General features: G+C 39.1%; 1 protein-coding gene across 1 annotated transcript in view; it reads left to right on the top strand.

Annotated features, from left to right (window-relative positions):
* Positions 1–19,472, top strand: part of ddb1 (damage-specific DNA binding protein 1) — a 78,005-nt gene that overhangs the window by 11,624 nt on the left and 46,909 nt on the right. Inside the window, exons 6-13 of the mRNA XM_063062085.1 lie at positions 780–877; positions 2,869–3,027; positions 7,326–7,409; positions 8,616–8,732; positions 9,499–9,601; positions 10,336–10,411; positions 16,347–16,455; positions 17,609–17,787. Coding sequence (XP_062918155.1) covers positions 780–877; positions 2,869–3,027; positions 7,326–7,409; positions 8,616–8,732; positions 9,499–9,601; positions 10,336–10,411; positions 16,347–16,455; positions 17,609–17,787 — 925 coding nt within the window. The remainder of the gene's footprint in view (positions 1–779; positions 878–2,868; positions 3,028–7,325; positions 7,410–8,615; positions 8,733–9,498; positions 9,602–10,335; positions 10,412–16,346; positions 16,456–17,608; positions 17,788–19,472) is intronic.

A 19,472-nucleotide genomic window follows, 5' to 3' on the forward strand; every position in this document is an offset into this window, starting at 1 on the left:
TAGATCAGCTATTTTAGCCAGGCTAAGATGGAGAAATGCAAATGATTGGAATGAAATATAAAATCCTTCTGAATTATAGGCTTATTAAGTTGTAAAGTGTTTTCACCTTCAAAGCTGTTGGCAGCGTTTATAAACAAAAGTAGCTCTTGTTAACACTCTGCCCTTTGATTTGGGTTCATGTTTTACTCTAGAGCAGGGGTTCCCAACCTTGGGTCCATGGACCCCTTTTGTTCAATGGTATTGGGCTATGGCATAAAAAAGGGTTGGGAACTCCAGCTCTAGAGAATCAAGCTCACAAATCAAGGTCAATACCTTAGTTCATGACTGAAGAATCTGCTGTCTATTGAAAGTGATAAGAAACTAAGGCATAGGCTGCTTCCTGAGGTAGATGCAAAAGGTACCCTGGCACTATTTGAGTTCTGCCCAGAGCTCTGACTAGTATTTATCAAGTCTTCAAGGTCATGAATGCTTTTTTTTTGTGAAAGCTAACTGCAATTTGGCTGTTGTGATTCTTGCAATGGAACTGCATTTAAAATGTATCAAGTACAGAAGAAATCCTGAAAGGGATGTGAAAAATATAATATAAATGTATCTTTCTTTCTTTTTTCCAATTTCTTCATTTCAAAGCCAAAGGCTGTTTAATTTTCTTTAAAAGCTGATTATCCTTCATTACTGGGATCCCTCAGAGGTTAAGCTAAACCTGACTATTTTTAACAGAAGTAAAGTGCAAAGTATAGTTGCATAGAGTTATAATCGGCATAGATGTGATTTTTGTTCAGTTCCAGAGCCATTTGGAGGAGCACTGATCATAGGTCAGGAATCCATCACATACCACAATGGAGACAAATATCTGGCAATTGCACCTCCAGCTATCAAGGTAGGAAGTTATAGAAATTTACATGAAGCAGTGAAAGACCCTTGAAAATGTGTTTGGAGTCTTTGATTTCTTAAGCATGGCTTAATTTATCTTATGCACTCTTTTTCCAGTTTTCATTAGAGTTGTACATTTGCTATTTCTTACATTTAAGAAAAACTCAGTGGGCCGGCTGGTGGCGCAATGACATCAGCACCAGACTCTGGAATGGAGGTTCCCGAGTTTGAAACCAGTCGGGTCTGCTCCTGAGTATGCTTTCCATCCGTGCCGGGTTGAGGGTCGAGATCGCAACTTGACCTCGTAAAATAAAGGGAAAAATGCTGCGAAATGTCTTTGTGGGGAGTGGCGCGCCACACAGTCTCTCTCGTTCCGCGCCTTGTAAAGGCATGAAAAAGACATTGTCCCACCAACATCACACACGCATGGACGCACGCACGGATGTACATGCATGCACGCACATGGCAAAAAAAATAACAGAAGTCAGTAGAAAAGAAGATAGTTTTCTGGCTGACTTCATTTTAGCAAAGTTATTTGGCATCAATATTTATTGTTACTTGCATAACATATGTTATTTGGAGATTTGATCATCGTCTCTATTTTTAATTCCTCCATGGCCATGTCTTGAAGAAAGGTGGTATGATTTTCAGTGTTGAACTAAAATGGAACATGATTCGGTGATGGCAGACTTGTCACTTGTTTATTAGCCCACTTCAATCCTGAACAAGTCAACATAGCTTTTATAGTAGTGCATGGTTTATGTTGTGGGGGTATTTTTAACACTAGACCTTTGAGTTTTGAATTGCTAGTTTATTCATAGGTGCAGTTGACTTTGTTAGAACATTATAGTTTCAAGGCTTTCTGAATAGATTTGATTATACCACCTATCTTGACTTTCCATTCACTATTAAATTTTCATTGTTTGACATCCCTTATTTGACATTCTGCCCAAGTGAATGTACGTAGAAGAACCTGTGGTACTAGTGAAAGTAACTATTTGATAATTTATCTGAGTTTCTGATTTTTTTGCTGAGCACACGTTAGCTGTAAAACCAACAAAATAATACGGACATGGTCATTGATTGTAAAGTACTTTGAGGTCGTGGAATGTTTCCAAGAAATTAAAGTTCTATTTTGTTGAAAAGCAGGAGAGTTTTGAGAACAAATGCTGGGTTTGGGGGTAAAATTAAAATAACTGATATCAAAAACATTTCAGAAATCTGATTTTGAGGGACTTCACGTAGCTATTTATGTCACATCCAGTTGTGATAAAGGCACCATGTGTCTTGAGTATTACCGGGGATTAGGAGTATGTATGTAATATGCTCATATGTAATGCTTTGCTAATCTACAGTTGTTTCTTACTTTACCTGAAAAAGAACAATCCACAACACATAGAAGTTTTTATAAATTATGATGTAAGTTTTATGTTTGATGTTAGTTTAATATTTTGACTTTGGATAAGGAACTTGACACTTAAATACTTTATACTTTATTGTCGCCAAACAATTGATACTAGAATGTATAATCATCACAGCGATATTTGATTCTGCGCTTCACGCAGAATGTAAATGTAATAAATTGTAATTGTTGATATGTTTTTCATGTTGTTAAATTATGCAAAACATACCTCTTAAATTCTGCAGGTTGTGTCAGAGAGGATTTTGAACTTCAAGCAACTAGGGTGAAGTACTTGGGTTGCAAATTTCTGTTCAGTGGGACTGTTGAGAACAATTTAAAGTTTTGGGATGAGCAGAAGAAGGGTTGTGCAAGAAAAACCTACAGACCCTGGAAATCAAAAATAAAATCAATCTTAATTTAGATAAATCATTACATTATCAAGACAATAACGTAGCTGTCACTATTTCCCTTTAGTTAAAAGCCAGTTGAATTATAACTGGAAATGAATAGCTGCTAATAAATCTGGTTTCTTAGAAGAAAGTCATGACTTTTGAATGCAAATATATTTAATTATCTTTTTTTCTCTTTCTTGCCAGCAAAGCACAATTGTTTGCCACAATCGTGTGGATCCCAATGGTTCACGATATCTGTTGGGAGATATGGAGGGACGTTTGTTTATGCTGTTATTGGAGAGGGAGGAACAAATGGATGGGAACATCACTGTCAAAGATCTTCGAGTTGAACTCCTGGGAGAGGTTAGCAATGTGGAGCTGCCTTTTTAATGAATATCTGATTTTATCAAATTCTAATTGCTAGTCATAGTCATAGTCATACTTTATTGATCCCGGGGGAAATTGGTTTTCGTTACGGTTGCACCATAAATAATAAATAGTAATAGAACCATAAATAGTTAAATAGTAATATTTAAATTATGCCAGTAAATTATGAAATAAGTCCAGGACCAGCCTATCGGCTCGGGGTGTCTGACCCTCCAAGGGAGGAGTTGTAAAGTTTGATTGCCACAGGCAGGAATGATTTCCTATGACGCTCTGTGCTGCGTCTCGGAGGAATGAGTCTCTGGCTGAATGTACTCCTGTGCCCACCCAGTACATTATGTAGTGGATGGGAGACATTGACCAAGATGGCATGCAACTTAGACAGCATCCTCTTTTCAGACACCACCGTGAGAGAGTCCAGTTCCATCCCCACAACATCACTGGCCTTACGAATGAGTTTGTTGATTCTGTTGGTGTCTGCTACCCTCAGCCTGCTGCCCCAGCACACAACAGCAAACATGATAGCACTGGCCACTACAGACTCGTAGAACATCCTCAGCATCGTCCGGCAGATGTTAAAGGACCTCAGTCTCCTCAGGAAATATAGATGACTCAGTCCCTTCTTGTAGACAGCCTCAATGTTCTTAGACCAGTCCAGTTTATTGTCAGTTCGTATCCCCAGGTATTTGTAATCCTCCACCATGTCCACGCTGACCCCCTGGATGGAAACAGGGGTCACCGGTACCTTAGCTCTCCTCAGGTCTACCACCAGCTCCTTAGTCTTTTTCACATTAAGCTGCAGATAATTCTGCTCACACCATGTGACAAAGTTTCCTACCGTAGCCCTGTACTCAACCTTATCTCCCTTGCTGATGCATCCAACTATGGTAGAGTCATCCGAAAACTTCTGAAGATGACAAGACTCTGTGCAGTAGTTGAAGTCCAAGGTGTGAATGGTGAAGAGAAAGGGAGACAAGACAGTCCCCTGTGGAGCCCCAGTGCTGCTGATCACTCTGTCGGGGACACAGTGTTGCAAGCACACGTACTGTGGTCTACCAGTCAGGTAATCAAGAATCCATGATACCAGGGAAGCATCCACCTGCATCGCACTCAGCTTCTCCCCCAGCAGAGCAGGGCGGATTGTGTTGAACGCACTGAAGAAGTCAAAAAGCATGACACTCACAGTGCTCGCTGGCTTGTCCAGATGGGCATAGACACGGTTCAGCAGGTAGACAATGGCATCCTCAACTCCTAGTTGGGGCTGGTAGGTGAACTGGAAGGGATCTAAGTGTGGCCTGACCATAGGCCAGAGCAGCTCCAGAACAAGTCTCTCCAGGGTCTTCATGATGTGGGAGGTCAATGCCACCGGTCTGTAGTCATTGAGGCCGCTGGGGCACCGCGTCTTCGGCACAGGGACGAGGCAGGACGTCTTCCACAGTACAGGAACCCTCTGGAGCTTCAGGCTCATGTTGACTACGTGGTGAAGTACTCCACATAGCTGAGGGGCACAGGCTTTGAGCACCCTGGTACTGACACCATCCGGTCCTGCAGCCTTGCTTGGGTTGAGACGTTTCAGCTGTCTTCTCACCTGTTCAGTCGTGAAGCCCACCATGGTGGTTTTGTGTGGCGGAGGGTATAGTCATGAGAGCAGGGTGGGGGACTGTGAGTAGGGTTAGGAGGGGAGAGTGGAGTATGTGTTGGTTGGGGGCTGACAACAGATGGCTCGTGTGGGGGATGGGCAGGGGTCACAATGTCAAATCTGTTAAAGAACAGGTTAAGTTCGTTGACTAGTTTGCCGAAACCCAGTGATGGTCCTCATCCCTCTCCAGACCTCTCTCATGTTGTTCTGCTGGAGTTTCCACTCAAGCTTCCTCCTGTACCTGTCTTTAGCCTCCCTGATCCTGGCTTTCAGGTCCCTCTGTATTGCCCTCAGCTCCTCCCTATTTCCATCTCTAAACGCCCTCTTTTTAGCGTTCAGGATGTCCTTAATGTCCTTTGTCACCCATGGCTTGTTATTTGAATAACAAGGGACAGTTCTTGTCTTAACATTGCAGTCTACACAGAAGTTAATGTAATCAGTGATGCACTCTATGAGCCCATCAATATCCTCTCCATGTGGCTCACAGAGTGCCTGCCAGTCTGTCACCTCAAAACAACCCTGGATCGCCTCATAAGCCTCCGACCATTTCCTCACTGTCCTCGAGGTTGCAGGTTTACTCTTCACCAGAGGCACGTAGCAGGGTTTTAGATGCACCAGGTTGTGATCTAACCTTCCCAGTGGGGGGAGGGGAGAGGAGCTGTATGCATCCTTAACGTTAGATTACTTTGCTGGGGGCAGTATTAGCTATTTAGCATATTTGTGTGAGATTGTTCCATTAACAAAGAAAACTATTTCATAATAAATGGGTTAACATTTGTGTTAAGTGTGTTATTTTGGCCCCATTCTTTTAGAATGAATAATTTCAAGTTACTCCACGTTGTACTCTGGCATACCATCTTCTTCCACTTGTTTTACCTATCCATGTTATTTTGGAGATTATTTGGCTCTGTTTTACCGTTTTTCTATCTAGCCATGCCTCATCCAGTAGTTTGATAGGTTGCAGTCTCACCTTTCATCAAGATCACTTATATCAGGGATAGCTGAGAGCTTAGTACTGTTCATTTGGCTCCCCTGTAGCACTTTGGAGAGCTGATAAAAATGTAGCTCTGTGTCATGGTTTGGGTCAGGTTGAGCTTTCATCCACTCGTCAAAACTAATTTCTATCCTAAGTCTGATAGGAAATTGGTATTTTGGTAATGGTATGTGTTTTGTTATAATGTATCTTTGAGGCTACGTAGCAGTAAATCCACCATAACAGCAGTGCGTGAATGTAGAACGTTTTGTGCTGTAGCATTTGTTGTCACAGTGACCAAGTCACTGGAGAAGTAGTAGATAGATATACCACCTATCTTGTGATCAGTGTAATAGTAGAAGCCCATAACAGGCAGGCATTCTCTTGGAGACACTCTCAGTAGAATCCCCCAGAGTCAGATACATCATTCTGTTATACTATTAAGATCAATGATAATGGTAGATGAAACTGGTCCAAAGACACCAATTACTTCAATATTTTATTGTACAAATGGTACCATTGAAGCACACATTAACAGTGGGAACATATTGTAACTGACAAGACACCGCTAAATGTTTAAACACCTTTGCTGGAACAAAGTAAATCACATGGATGGTCTAAAAGTTACTGAGCACTGAAAACCCAGATAATGTTGTGAGGGCAGACTCTCTGGGTGCGTAAGTACTTCAGTTGTTGATGGGTAAATGTCCCTATAACAGTGTTTGAAGTGCTAAATGATAAAATAACTTAGCTGGTGCCTGATGTCTGACTTGATGTAGGTCAGCTCACATAGCCCCATTCTGTGTTATTTGACTGATGACACTGAGTTTGCAGATGACACTAAAATAGGTGGTGTTTAGCAATGAAGATGGTTATCAAGAATTACAGCAAGATCTAGTCTTCGGCATTAGTAATTTGGGATTTTGGTCACCCTCCTATAAGAAAGATACCATGAAGCTGGACAGAGTACAGTGAAGATTTATGAGGAAGCTGCCAGGTGTCGAGGAACTGAGTTGTAGAGAGATTTTGAATAGGCTAGGACTTTATTCATTGGGGCACAGGAGAGTGAAAGGTGCTATTATAGAACTGCATGAGTGACATAAAAAGGTTGAACATAGTCAGTTTTTTCCCCAGGGTTGTGGAACCAGGAATTAGAGACCATAGATTTAAGGTGAGACAGGAAAGATTTAATAGGAGCCTAAGGGGCAACTACTTGAAAATGGAATGAGTTGCGAGACACGGATAAGAAAGGTTTAGAGAGATGTGGGCCAATAGGCAAATGGGATTAGCTTGCATCAGCAACTTGGCCAGCATGGACCAGTTTGTTCGAAGGGCCTGTTTCCATACAGCATGATTTTATGGTGCATCTGAGTACATCTTACATCCTGTCAGTTTACAAACCATATATCTTCCTCTGAGCCAGTGGCCTGCGTTCTGTATTATTTGTTTATCTTACCTGTCCTTTCAATTTAAAGACTCATTAATGCTTGTAGTGTACATTTCAACTTTTTTTTTTGGAAGCTGGAATCTTGTTTGTAGTAATGCTGCTGCCCTATTCCGTAGTCCCTGAAAAATGCCCCATTTTTGACAATTCCGGAACAGAATTTAGGTACCGTATAATGTGAAAATGTTACTAATGTTCTAAATCCCTCTTGTCCTCCACAGACATCGATTGCAGAATGTTTGACATACTTGGATAATGGAGTTGTGTTTGTTGGGTCTCGTCTTGGAGACTCACAACTTGTAAAGGTGAGAACTTTAATCATTATGGCATAGTTAGACTGCCTTAATTGCGAGTATTTTAAACAAATGACACCTTTAACTTGCTTTGTTCCATTGAACCATTTACTGTGGACAATTTCCCATCCCTTGTCCCTCACATGTTATCTCCTTGCCTGCCCATCGCCTCCCTCTGGTGCTCCCCCCACCCCCCACCATTCTTCTTTCTTCCATGGCCTTCTGACTCTATTTCACCAATCAACTTCCTAGCTTATCCCTTTGCCTCCAAGTTTCACCTATCGCCTGGTGTTTCTCTCTCCCCTCCTCCACCTTTCAAATCTACTCCTTAGTTTTTTTTCTCTAGTCCTGCTGAAGGGTTTCATCCGGAAACGTTGTCTGTACTTTTTTCCATACATGCTGCCTGGCCTGCTGAGTTCCTCCAGCATTTTGTGTGTGTTGCTTGGATTTCCAGCATCTGCGGATTCTCTCTTGTTTGTACAGTAGCATTTAGTAGTTTTCTTATTGCATTGAGTTGTGGTCGAGAATCCAAATGGTTTAAGTGACACTATTTCACTTTACAAATGTAACATTGGAAGAATCAAGGTTGAAGTTACCTCCTACTCTCTTGAGATTGATATGGGATGGGGAAGGGAAAATTTTCATAACCGGTAACATGATTATTTGAAGTAAACAATACATAATACAGTTTGTGAATCTATGTTGTAAATGGAGTGTAATACATACAGGTTCTTCTTTTATAATGTTCTTTTCCACTCATTTGTATTTTTATTTCTGTCCTCTTTTGGACCTCTATGCTGGAAATATTAGCACCTGACGTCTGCTGCTAGATATGTTTGCTACTGACTTATGATTGGCCATCTGATAGCACTTTCCTTCTTGTGAATACTCTTTTGGCCTTCTGGTACTTGCTCATTGGAGAGCTGAGACTGTAGGAAAAATGTTAGGATAGAATTATCTATATTGTAACATGTTTCTCATTTTATTTCCGGATGAGAAGATTCAGTGCATTGCATGTTTAAGTGTTTTAGTTAATTTAGAGAAAATGCATAGACTCAGGTTGTGTGAGATGCATCAGAAAATAAAACTGTTTTGTTAGATTATTCATTCTTTTGCTTCACTCTTATCTGAATTCTTGAATACCAACTACTTGGGTAACTACTTAAGGAGAATAATATTAATAAACATTCATTTTTAAATCTTCTGCTTTTGTTTTAGCTAAATGTGGATAGCAATGAACAGGGGTCCTATGTTGCTGGGATGGAAACCTTTACCAACTTGGGTCCTATTGTGGACATGTGTGTAGTAGATCTGGAAAGACAAGGTCAAGGCCAGGTATGTTGAAGGGCTTCTTCCTTCATTTCTTTAATGTTATCCATGGTCTGTAAATATCAGTCTTACGCTATGACGAAGAGATAGCTGATTTTTCTGTTGCTTGTCACTACTTCCAGTAATCCTGTTTCAAACAACACTTGATGGCATTCAGAAACAATGTGTATTAATGTCAAGAGTCTTTCATATAATTATGTCCATTCGTACAGTGATTTTGCAAGCTTGAAGCTCAGGAAGATCTACTCCATGCTCTTGACATTTTGCAGCATTACTGTCACGAAGATCTCATCTTCAGCATCTTGGTGGTTACCATTTACCAGAACTCAGCTGGAGCAACAACATAAATACTGTGGTCACAAAACAAGTTGTGAGCTGAGTATTCTGTCATGTTTGACATAATTTGGAGTATCTGAAGCCTTTGCAAGGCACAAGGTAGAATGGAGTGGGATGCATTTTGTATGCCTATTTGAGCATGGCTCCAACAGTATCTAAGAAGCCCAGGTACAACATTCAGCACCCTAAGTATTCATTCCCTCCACTACTTCTACTACTACACAGTAGCTGTTATGTATAAAACCTAAAATGTTTTTGTTTTGAAACTTGCTGTTTGAAGATTTATTCATTGGTTAAGAGGGTGGCAAAATTTCATCCAGCAAGAATACACCTGAAGTAAACTTTTACTGCTGCCTTTTAAAGCAGATGCACTGTCACAAGGGTTTTGCAGTTTTGAGTTTGTTAATGATTATATCATCTTTCTTTGTTAATGCAGCTGGTTACTTGTTCGGGAGCATTTAAAGAAGGGTCATTAAGAATAATTCGAAATGGAATCGGGATTCATGAACATGCTAGCATTGATCTTCCTGGTATTAAGGGTATGTAGTTCAAAAATTAAAAAGAAAATCTCATAATAAATAAATGTTAGGCAGATTTACTGAGGCTGGGCACCAATTTTTAAATTCTTTATCAATGCTACAATTTTCTGCAGGTGCACGTAATTTGTGAAGTTATTTTAAATCAGTTTTATTCGTTTTGGTACTCTTAGCTTTGCACAAAACAATGCCACAACATAGAGAACATTTGTCCTCAGCCACTGGCAGGTGGTTTTGTTTAACTCTGACCAATTGGTGGTAAGGTTCAAATGGAAATGAACTTCTTAGAGATTTGGTGATGGATAACCTCGAAGTTGCATGTCTTTGTCATAGTTTGTATAAAGCTGTAAGACTCTCACAGTCTTGCACAGAGGAAATCTATTGAAATGACAGAAGACACTGGAACTGTGCAATAGCTAAAGTGAGTAAGCTGAAAGGTTGGGGTGAAAATTAAGGAAAATGAATTTATGCTCTGCATAATTTTGCACCAATATATTTGTGCAATTCATGATGTTGGAATAACATGTATTGCTGCATTATTGAAGGTTTTACCCTTCAGATCAGATACCTGGTCAGTTCTGCCTATAGTATAAAAATTGATCGATGTGTCCTCCCTCTCACCCATTTGTAGGATTTTGGTGTGTTTGTAATGGTACTTAGTTTGCCTTGAATGTTTGTGAGCTGCTTTAAAATGTGAATGAGATATCATAATTATGTCTGTTCTTGTCCTTTCTCAGGTCTGTGGCCATTGCGTTCTGATTCCACTCGTGATACAGATGATATGTTGGTACTCTCATTTGTTGGACAGACGCGGTAAGAAGTTGCTTACTTTGGACATTGAATGCTGCTTTCAGTATTTTTAGTGTTTATCGAGTAACTGAATTTCTGACAATAGTTGAAAAACTGATCTGTATTTTCTGCTCAAGAAATTAAATATTTCAGTGCCATATTAGGTTTGAGCACTTTAACATTTTGTGGTTTCCATTCAGTCAATTATACTTATTCTATTTTCCAAGGCACATCTTCAAGATGGTACACTATTTTTTCCGTATTTTTCAAGTGATATCTACCTGAGATTAGCTTACTGTTCAGGAATCATGAATCAAAGTTTAATGCTGTCTTTTGGTCCATCTGATATGAAACTACAACACATAGTACACATTTTTTGTACGCCTTTGACAATGGATTTGGTATTGATGTCCCCTAACAGTCTTTTCAGTGCAAACTGGTGTCGAACAATTCATTGACTCAGACTTTTCTCGGTATTACTTGCTGCAGTACCTCCCCACACCTTCAGCACATTTCTTGCTGGAATGGACCTTATCAACAGGATGTGGAAAACTATTCAACCTACAGTATGTCATCTCTACTCAAAAAAAACCAAGGTCACATTAACCTTTGTCATTCAAATAGAGTACATGCTCAATATCTGCATTTGTAGTTTCGAAGCTAGGCTCTGACTTACTGTAGATTCATTCACTTCAGTGTGTGTAAGAATGAACCTTGCACAAAACAAAAAAACTTGTACCAACCTGTCCCCATTGATGATGAATGTTCGCAAGAAGCCTTTAGAAAATATAATTCTCTTCCCATATATTGAGGGGCCCTTTCAGTGTTGATGTTGAAATTTATTCTTGCCTTCAGTGTGCCAGTGGAGTCTTTGGCTGTCTGAGAAAAAGTGTGTTTGAAGATCAAATGTTCAAACTTAGAACAAATGTCATGATTGGAGCATAATAAAGCCTATTGTAATTGGCAGAAGGACCACGCCATCTCCCAATCTGCCCGTCAGACATCTCAACCCACAAAGGTGAAGTGTAAGCAAGTCATGAGGAACCACCTGAGAGGAAGAACTGATTAACTATAGAAGTTCTAAGGATCTGGTTTGATTACCACAGGTTGTAGAATTTATCACACACTCATTTGAAGAAGGGGAATTGACACCATTGTGCCATATTCATTGAGTCTATTGAGTACACTCTCCAGTGTATCTTGTGTCCAGGGCAGTAACCTTCCTTAATACTGCTCTCCTCTTCACCTCCTCCAGCAGGCCTGCCTGCTCCAGCTGTTCCAGCTCCGGGATCCTGTCCTCCAGTCGCCACTGCATCTGCTCTGCTACCGCAGCGTGGTAACGGCTTCCTCATCTGGTCAGCATGGAAACAGGCTCTTCTGTAAACCCATTTGCCTATATCCCTCTGAACCTTTCTTATCCGTGTCTTTCTGTCCAAATGTCTTTTAAAATGTTATAATTGTACCTCTCTCTATCATCCCCTCTGGCAGCTTGTTCTTTATGTGAAAAACTGGCCCCTTGGATCTTTAAATCTTTCTCCCTCTTTCCTTAAAGCTATTCCTCCTACTATTTGACTCCTCTACCTTGGAAAATGGCTGTGACTATCTATCCGGTCTATGCCCCTATAAACCCTTAAATGGTCATTCAACCTCCTTTGCTTCAAGGAAAATAGACTTGTCCTATCCAATCTCTCAATTAACACAATCTATTCAACACAAACTCACCTGTCCAGGCAACATTTCTGTGAATCTTTTCTGCACCTTCTAGTGCTTAATTGCATCTTTCCTATAGCGTGGTGACTAGACTGTACTCTTAAGTATAGCCCAATCATCAATTTGTGTAACTGTTAATTGATGTCACACACCTATACTCAGTACCTTGGTTGATGAAAGTGAGTGTAATGTACAACAAGTGTTGCCATCTTATGGGAGCCATGTACTTATATTCCAAGCTTTTGCTGTATAATGTTTCCAGGGCCATGTCATTCACTATGTTTGCCCTTGTCTGGTTTAATTTCCAAAAATACATCATTTAACAGTTGTCTGAGTTAAGTTCTATTAGCCATTCCCTTGCCCACTTTCTCAGTTGATCTAGATCCTGTTGTAACCTTAGACTTCCTTCTTCACTGTCCACTATATCATGGATTTAATGTACACATCAAGATATTCTTAATTGACTATAGCTCAGCATTCATTACTATCATTTCCTCAAAATTAAACAATAAGCTTCAAGATCTAGGCTTCAATCAATACCTCTTGCGTTTTAATCAGTTCCTGCTTGTGCAATTGAATCCTCAGTTTCCTCACTTGCAGACCCCAGTCAGTTCGGAATGGCAACAACATCTTCTCAATGTCCATCAGCGCAATTGCGTCACAAAGCTACGCTCTTAGCCCCCGCTCTTTTTGCTTTACACTTGATTCTGAGACTAACCACAGCTCAGATGCCATATTTAAATTTGCTGACAACACCACTGTCGTTGGCGGAATCAAAGGTGGTGACAAATCAGCATATAAGAGGGATGTTGAAAATCTGGTTGAGTGGTGCTATAACAACAACCACCTCTTACTCAAAGTCAGCAAGATGAAGGAACTGCTTATCGACTTCAGGAGGAGAAAATTGGAGGTCCATGAGCCAGTTCTTATCAGGGGATCAGAGGTGGAGTGGATCAGCAATTTAAAATTCCTCTGTGTTATCATTTCAGAGGATCTGTCCTGGGTCCAGTGTCATTACGAAGAAAGCATGGCAGCGCCTCTACTTTCTTAGAAGTTTGTGAAGATTTGGCAAATCAACTAAAAATTTGACAAACTTCGTATAGCCTTGTGGTGGAGAATATATTGACTGGTTGTATCACAACCTAGTATGGAAACACTGATGCCCTTGAATGGAAAAGCCAACAAAAATGTAGTGGATACAGTCCAGTCCTTTAGGGGTAAAGTCCTCCCCACCGTTGAGCACATCTCGACAAAGTGTTGTCGCAGGAAAGCAGCATCCATTATCAGGGATCCTCACCACCCAGGACATGCTCTCTTGCTGCTGCCATCAGGAAGAAGGTACAGGAGCCTCAGGACCCACATCAGCAGGATCAAGAACAGTTATTACCTCTCAGTCATCAGGCTCTTGAAACAAAGGGGATAACTTTACTCAATGTTTCTTGCCCCATGACTGAACTGTTCCTACAATGTATGGACTCACTTTCAAGGACTCTTCATCTCATGTTCTTGATACTTATTGTTTGTTTGTTTATTTATTGTTGTATTTGCACAGTTTATTGTCTTTTGCATAATGATTGTTTGTTTGCCCTGTTGGGGGCAGTCTTTCTGTTGGGTTTCTTGTAATTAATTGTGAATGCCTGCAAGAAAAATAATCTCAGGATTGTATATGGTGCCATATATGTACTTTGATAATAAACTTACTTTGAACTTTGAATGTTAATTTTGATGTGATCTGCAAACTTGCTCATTATTTCATCTACATATGTTTAATATATATTACCAATATTAAAGGACACAGCACTGATTCCTAAAGCACACCACAGGTAAGCGGGTTTCCAATCTGAAACAAAGCTAATTTTGTATCCATTTTACTATTTCATCCTGGATCCAGATATTCTAATCTTCTGGAGCAGCCGACCATTGGGGAATGTCTGTGGCCCTGACCTTGTCATCTCTCTTGGTCATCACCTCAGAAATAATCATCAAATCTGCAAAACATGATCTCAAATGAACAAAACCATGCTGACTATCCCTAATCAGTCTTTACATTTCCAAATGCAAATAGATCTGGTCCCTTATAATTTCCCCTAATAACTGATGTAAGGTTCATCTCTAGTTTCTGGAATCCTTAAATAAAGGTGCAATATTGGCCATTCTCCAGCCCACAGCAAGAAAATACAAATATCTCTGCCAGAGCCCTAGCAATCTCCTCCCTGGCTCTGTACCTGTATCTCCTCCTGGGATTCATCTGGTGATATCCTGCCGGAATTTTCCATCTTTGTGCTTCAAGACTGCCAATATCACATTAATAATGTTGATATGTTTCAGGATGTCTTTTTCAGTCATTAAATCATAAACAGAAAAGGGTTATTAGCAAGCAATGTTTACTTAAAGCAAAATCTATTTACCCAGCAACACTTAACTAGTGATCTAATCAGATAAAATGTTAAAGAAAAGAATGGTAATTTAAAAAAATGAAATGGGTGAGGATAGTTCCATAATGTTTTATACTGATTACTTTCACTGACAGAATTAATATCTCCTTTCTGGCAGCCTCTAAGAGACCTATTTGTTTTTTTTTATTATTTAGAGATACAGCATAATAACAGGCCCAATGAGCCCGTGCCACTCAATTATACCCATGTGACCAATTACCTACTATCCCGTATGTCTTTGAGAAAACACATGAGTTTATGGGGAGAACATACAAGCTGCTTACAGGTAGCAGCAGGAATTGAACCTGGGTCACTGGCACTGTAAATCGTTGCTCTAACCACTCTTTTCAGACCTTGGAAATGATTTTTTAGTTTAAAATTGAATTTCATTGTTTTCTGGTGATAAGTCAAGTTGCCCTTTTTTACATATAAAACAAGACTGAAATTCGAATTAAATGTTGAGATTGAAACTAAAATTAAAATGCCATAAATATCATGGCTTAGCAGTTTGAGTTTGGAGGATAGATATTAAAACTGATTATACCAAATGCAAAGTTTGATTGGTACATGGAGGCAAACGACTGGAAAATATGAATACGAGGAAATCTGCAGATGCTGGAATTTCAAGCAACACACATGTGTGTTGGAAAATATGATCTCATCTCCTTTTCCTCCAGCTCTTAGAATGGTTACGAACAATAATTTTCTTGTGAAAGTGCAAATAAGATCAGAATGTATAGATAAGTGGAAGTACAGAGCTAGGCAGTGAGTAACTTAAATAATCTCCAACATGACGTTTCATTTTCCTCCTGATACCTTGCATTCTTGTGAAAATGTTTTGGTGATGGTGCAGGGGTGGGATTGGGGTAGTCTGTCTTGTACGCTTAGAATGACCTCCTTTATCAATAAATTGCTGACTAATTTGAAATAGTAATAAACTACAAGAGAATAGCGGCTGACATATTACACAGAAAGGTGGCAGGTGAAATTTAGGTGCATTTTGGTAGAAACAGCAAGCTGGGAAAATGGTTAAATGGCAATCCAAGAGTGCAGGTGTATTATATGTGTATAAATTGTTGAAATTATCAGGCATTTTGAAAGGGCAGTTAGAAAAGCATAGTATACCGAAGCAGAGTTTTATATTTAAAACAAAGATGTCAAGCCTTTAGAAAACATTTTAAGGGCATAAATAGAGTGTTATAGCTCATACTTATCACCACAAGATAGGAAGGACATGAAAGTCCTCAAAAGAATGTTTCAGCAATTTACTAGAAAGGTTCTAGATGAGGTGGAGATTTCTAGCTATAGGCTTTGACCTGAAAAGCCGGTGTTGTCTGTGAAGCAAAGAAAGCTAAGGTGTTTTAATAGAGAGATATGTGATTTGTGTAATATAGAGTGATGAGATCTATACAAAGACATGGACAGAAAATGTGCTGGGAAACTAAAGTTAGGGAGTTATGCAGAAAAACATTTCCAGAGTGATAATGATCTAGAACATGTTGCTTGTGAAAATGGGCAGTCAGTTGTCTCCATTGAAAATTGGATTAAAATTTACATGACTGCACATGGTTAGAAAGAGTGGGAAGAATGGACCGAAAAGGATACAGCTTAGACTAAGTGTTGAATAGTATGAGGTGCCAAAACAGATGTAAAGTATTTGAACAGGGGTCTCCACTTAAATGGCCTTCAGCTTACCCAGGTCCATGGACAGAAACAGTATCAAAAGGAATATCACCCTTCCTGAGGGAGGTGGGAAGAAATTTAATTAAAATCTGCAAAGTGTGTAGTTCTACTTACTTGTTTTGTTATTGCAGTGTGCTGATGCTTAATGGGGAGGAGGTGGAGGAGACTGAAATGCCTGGCTTTGTTGATGACCAACAGACATTTTACTGTGGGAATGTAGCCCATCAGCAACTCATTCAGGTGAGAGCAATTCCAATTATAATATTTTTAAGAGCAAATATATTTATCTTAATTTATTAAAATCTGGGCCCCGCTTAATGTTGGTATGTAGTTTGTGTTGCTTCAAAGAAATAACAACATCATTACAGAATTTCTTATATTTGTATGGTACATGGTAAACAAATACATTCAAACATTGAAATTAAATCTCATGAACTTGTGGAAGTCCAATTTGTGATCCTAAAGGTTTTCTGAACCCAGAATATATTGTATAACGACTACTGCTTGATGTATATTCTTTATATTAATTTATTTGCTGTTAATCTTGTGGTATTAGGTTCATTAAACAATTGATATGTGATACATTTTGTTAACACAAATGCTCTGACCACTAAAAAGCAGGACCAATCTATACCCAAAATAGCTCTTTCCCAATGAGTAGCACAGTGTGAACATGTGACCAAAATTAACTGTTAAAATTTCCTCTTCCTCATCTGATTTCTCCTCTTTTTCTATTAGATTAATTAATTCTCCTGTGCTGAAGAGGGAAAATATTTGTTTAACATCTTGGCCATTTCTGTGTTTCTTTGTCTGTAAGGAATCTACAATTCCTTTGCTACTCTGTTACTCTCTTCATACTCTTAGGAGTTCCTTCCAATCCTCTTTTGTATTTACTCTTATCTTCATGAATTTGTTTGGTGATCCCTTGCCAGATTCCTAAAACTCTGTTCATGCTCATAATTCCTATTTTTGGGAAAAGACGATTAAACCTGAAGTATATAGTGATGTGGCCAATGTTTCCCATATAGATATCTGGTAAAATGTTAATGTCATCAGTAAAAATTAAGTATGTTATTGCTATTACTGCTGGATCCCTAATTTAAATGATATTTGAATCAGCAATTTATTATACAGATCTATTTGCTAACCTGTACTGTATACTATACAGTTCAATATTTTGTCTTTGAACGATTAGGAAGTTAAAATCCCATATTATGCAAACATCACACTTCTTGAATTTTATTGTTTACATCTTTTTTGTCCTTCTAAATATTGTTATTATAACAGGGTTAGTTTGCTTTAGAATAAATAATCGCCTTGTGTACAATCCAAGTGTCCGTTGTAACATACAGTGTAATGTGTTTTAAGTGCTGATATGTGCTATGCTCTGCAGATAACATCTGGTTCAGTGCGATTGGTCAGCCAAGAGCCTAAGTCTCTGGTTAGTGAATGGAAAGAACCAAATGGAAAGAATATCAGTGTTGCATCCTGTAATAACAGCCAGGTAGTAGTGGCAGTGGGTCGTGTATTGTATTACCTGGAAATCCATCCTAAAGAGCTCAAACAAATCAGGTAATGAGTCTTTTAGATTCATGATCATTGACGTTTTTCTTCTTCACTCAAGCAGTGTGCAATTTCTCTGCCATTTAGTTCAGAAGCTTATTTTGGTCCAAGTCCATGTTAAACAATTTGCTGTACGTATTTCCAGATCTCAGGGTGTCCTATACTGTTTTATTGAATGGACTCAGGTAGGAAAATGTGACGCCTGATTTTTTTTCAGTCAGATTCCAAGAATGCTGAGACAACTAGTGACTACCAAATTTGATTTGAGTTCAGTTGAAGGAAAAATCTTTTAACAGGTCTTTTGGAAACTTCCTTTCTCTTCAAAGTGCTACAGGTTCTCTAGCATTTATTTGAGATAGTAAGCTGGGCACTGGTCTCACTTTTCATCTGTTATTGCCATTTCCTCAGTAATTGTGTCCTCTAAATGACCTTGTCTGCAAAACTCAACTTCAGCTCACCTGGCACTATTTTCCCTAAACTACTGCCTCTCATTTTGGTCAATAATTGTTTGTGACTTTCTCCCCAGAGGTTTTTGAAATTTTTAATACATTTGACTACACATTCTCCTACAGTATCCTTTCACCTTCATCTAGTTGGATGGGATTTCATTTCCTCTTTCCATTCATGTACATTAATTTGTATCTAGAATTAGCATAGCATGGCACAGGAAGCAACTACTTGGCCCGTTGGACTTGTGCTAGCTCTCAGCAGAGCAATCCATCTTATATTTTCCTTTTCACTGTTTTCTCCCATGTGGCTATCAGCTCTGCTTTGATTATTTTGCCACTTGTTTTGCTAGTGCAGATAAACAATAACCAATTAATATGCCAGCATGTCTTTAAGATATGGGAGAAGTTTGAAGTATCCAGTAGAAAGCACTTATACTTGCAAACTCTTTGTGGATTATGTCCAGTAATTGCTGTTCACCCACTGTGTTTCCTAAAGTTCTGTTCTTGATTCCCTCATATTTTCTGTTTGCATGCAGTTCCCCTGCACTGACAATACCTCCCAGTAGCTTACCTTAACCCTTTATTTTCTCTATATTATATGACAGAAACTTTCCCCCAGATTATTGAGATGTATGAAATCATGACAGGCAAAGAAAGGGTGATTACACACAATCTTTTTTGGAGGGATAAGGGCCAAATGTGGGCAAATGGTTCTAGTTTGAGTACTATGTTTGGCATGGTCGAGTTGGACTGGAAGGTCTGTCTCCATGTTGAATGACAGCTGTCCTTTGTCCTTGATACATACACTCTTCCTCAGTGATGTGACCCTCTTCTCTGGCAAATATTTGAAACTGAACTAAATTGTTTGCAACATTAATAAAGTCCTGATTTAAAAAAAAGTCATGGCCTTGCATGATTCTTTAACCATATGAGATCTCTGTACTTCAGCAATTCTGGCCTCAAGACCTTCCTCATAATTATATCATTCCTCCTTTGATAGCTAGGCCTTCAGCTGCTGAAGCCTCTATTCTGCACTTTCTTCCTTGTGTTATTTACCTTTTACTTTTACTTTTACCATTACTTTTACCCTTAAAACTACCACTTTGACCATGCTTTAGATTACATCCTAATAACTTCTTAAGTTGCTTTATATCAAATTTTGTTTGGGAGTGCTCTTGGAATTGATTTATTGCTGCATTGAATTGTTTGGTTATTGTTTGGAAGGCAGTTTAATTTTCTGAAGAA

This window comes from Mobula hypostoma, chromosome 11, assembly GCF_963921235.1.
Source record: "Mobula hypostoma chromosome 11, sMobHyp1.1, whole genome shotgun sequence".
NCBI classification, from domain to species: domain Eukaryota; kingdom Metazoa; phylum Chordata; class Chondrichthyes; order Myliobatiformes; family Myliobatidae; genus Mobula; species Mobula hypostoma.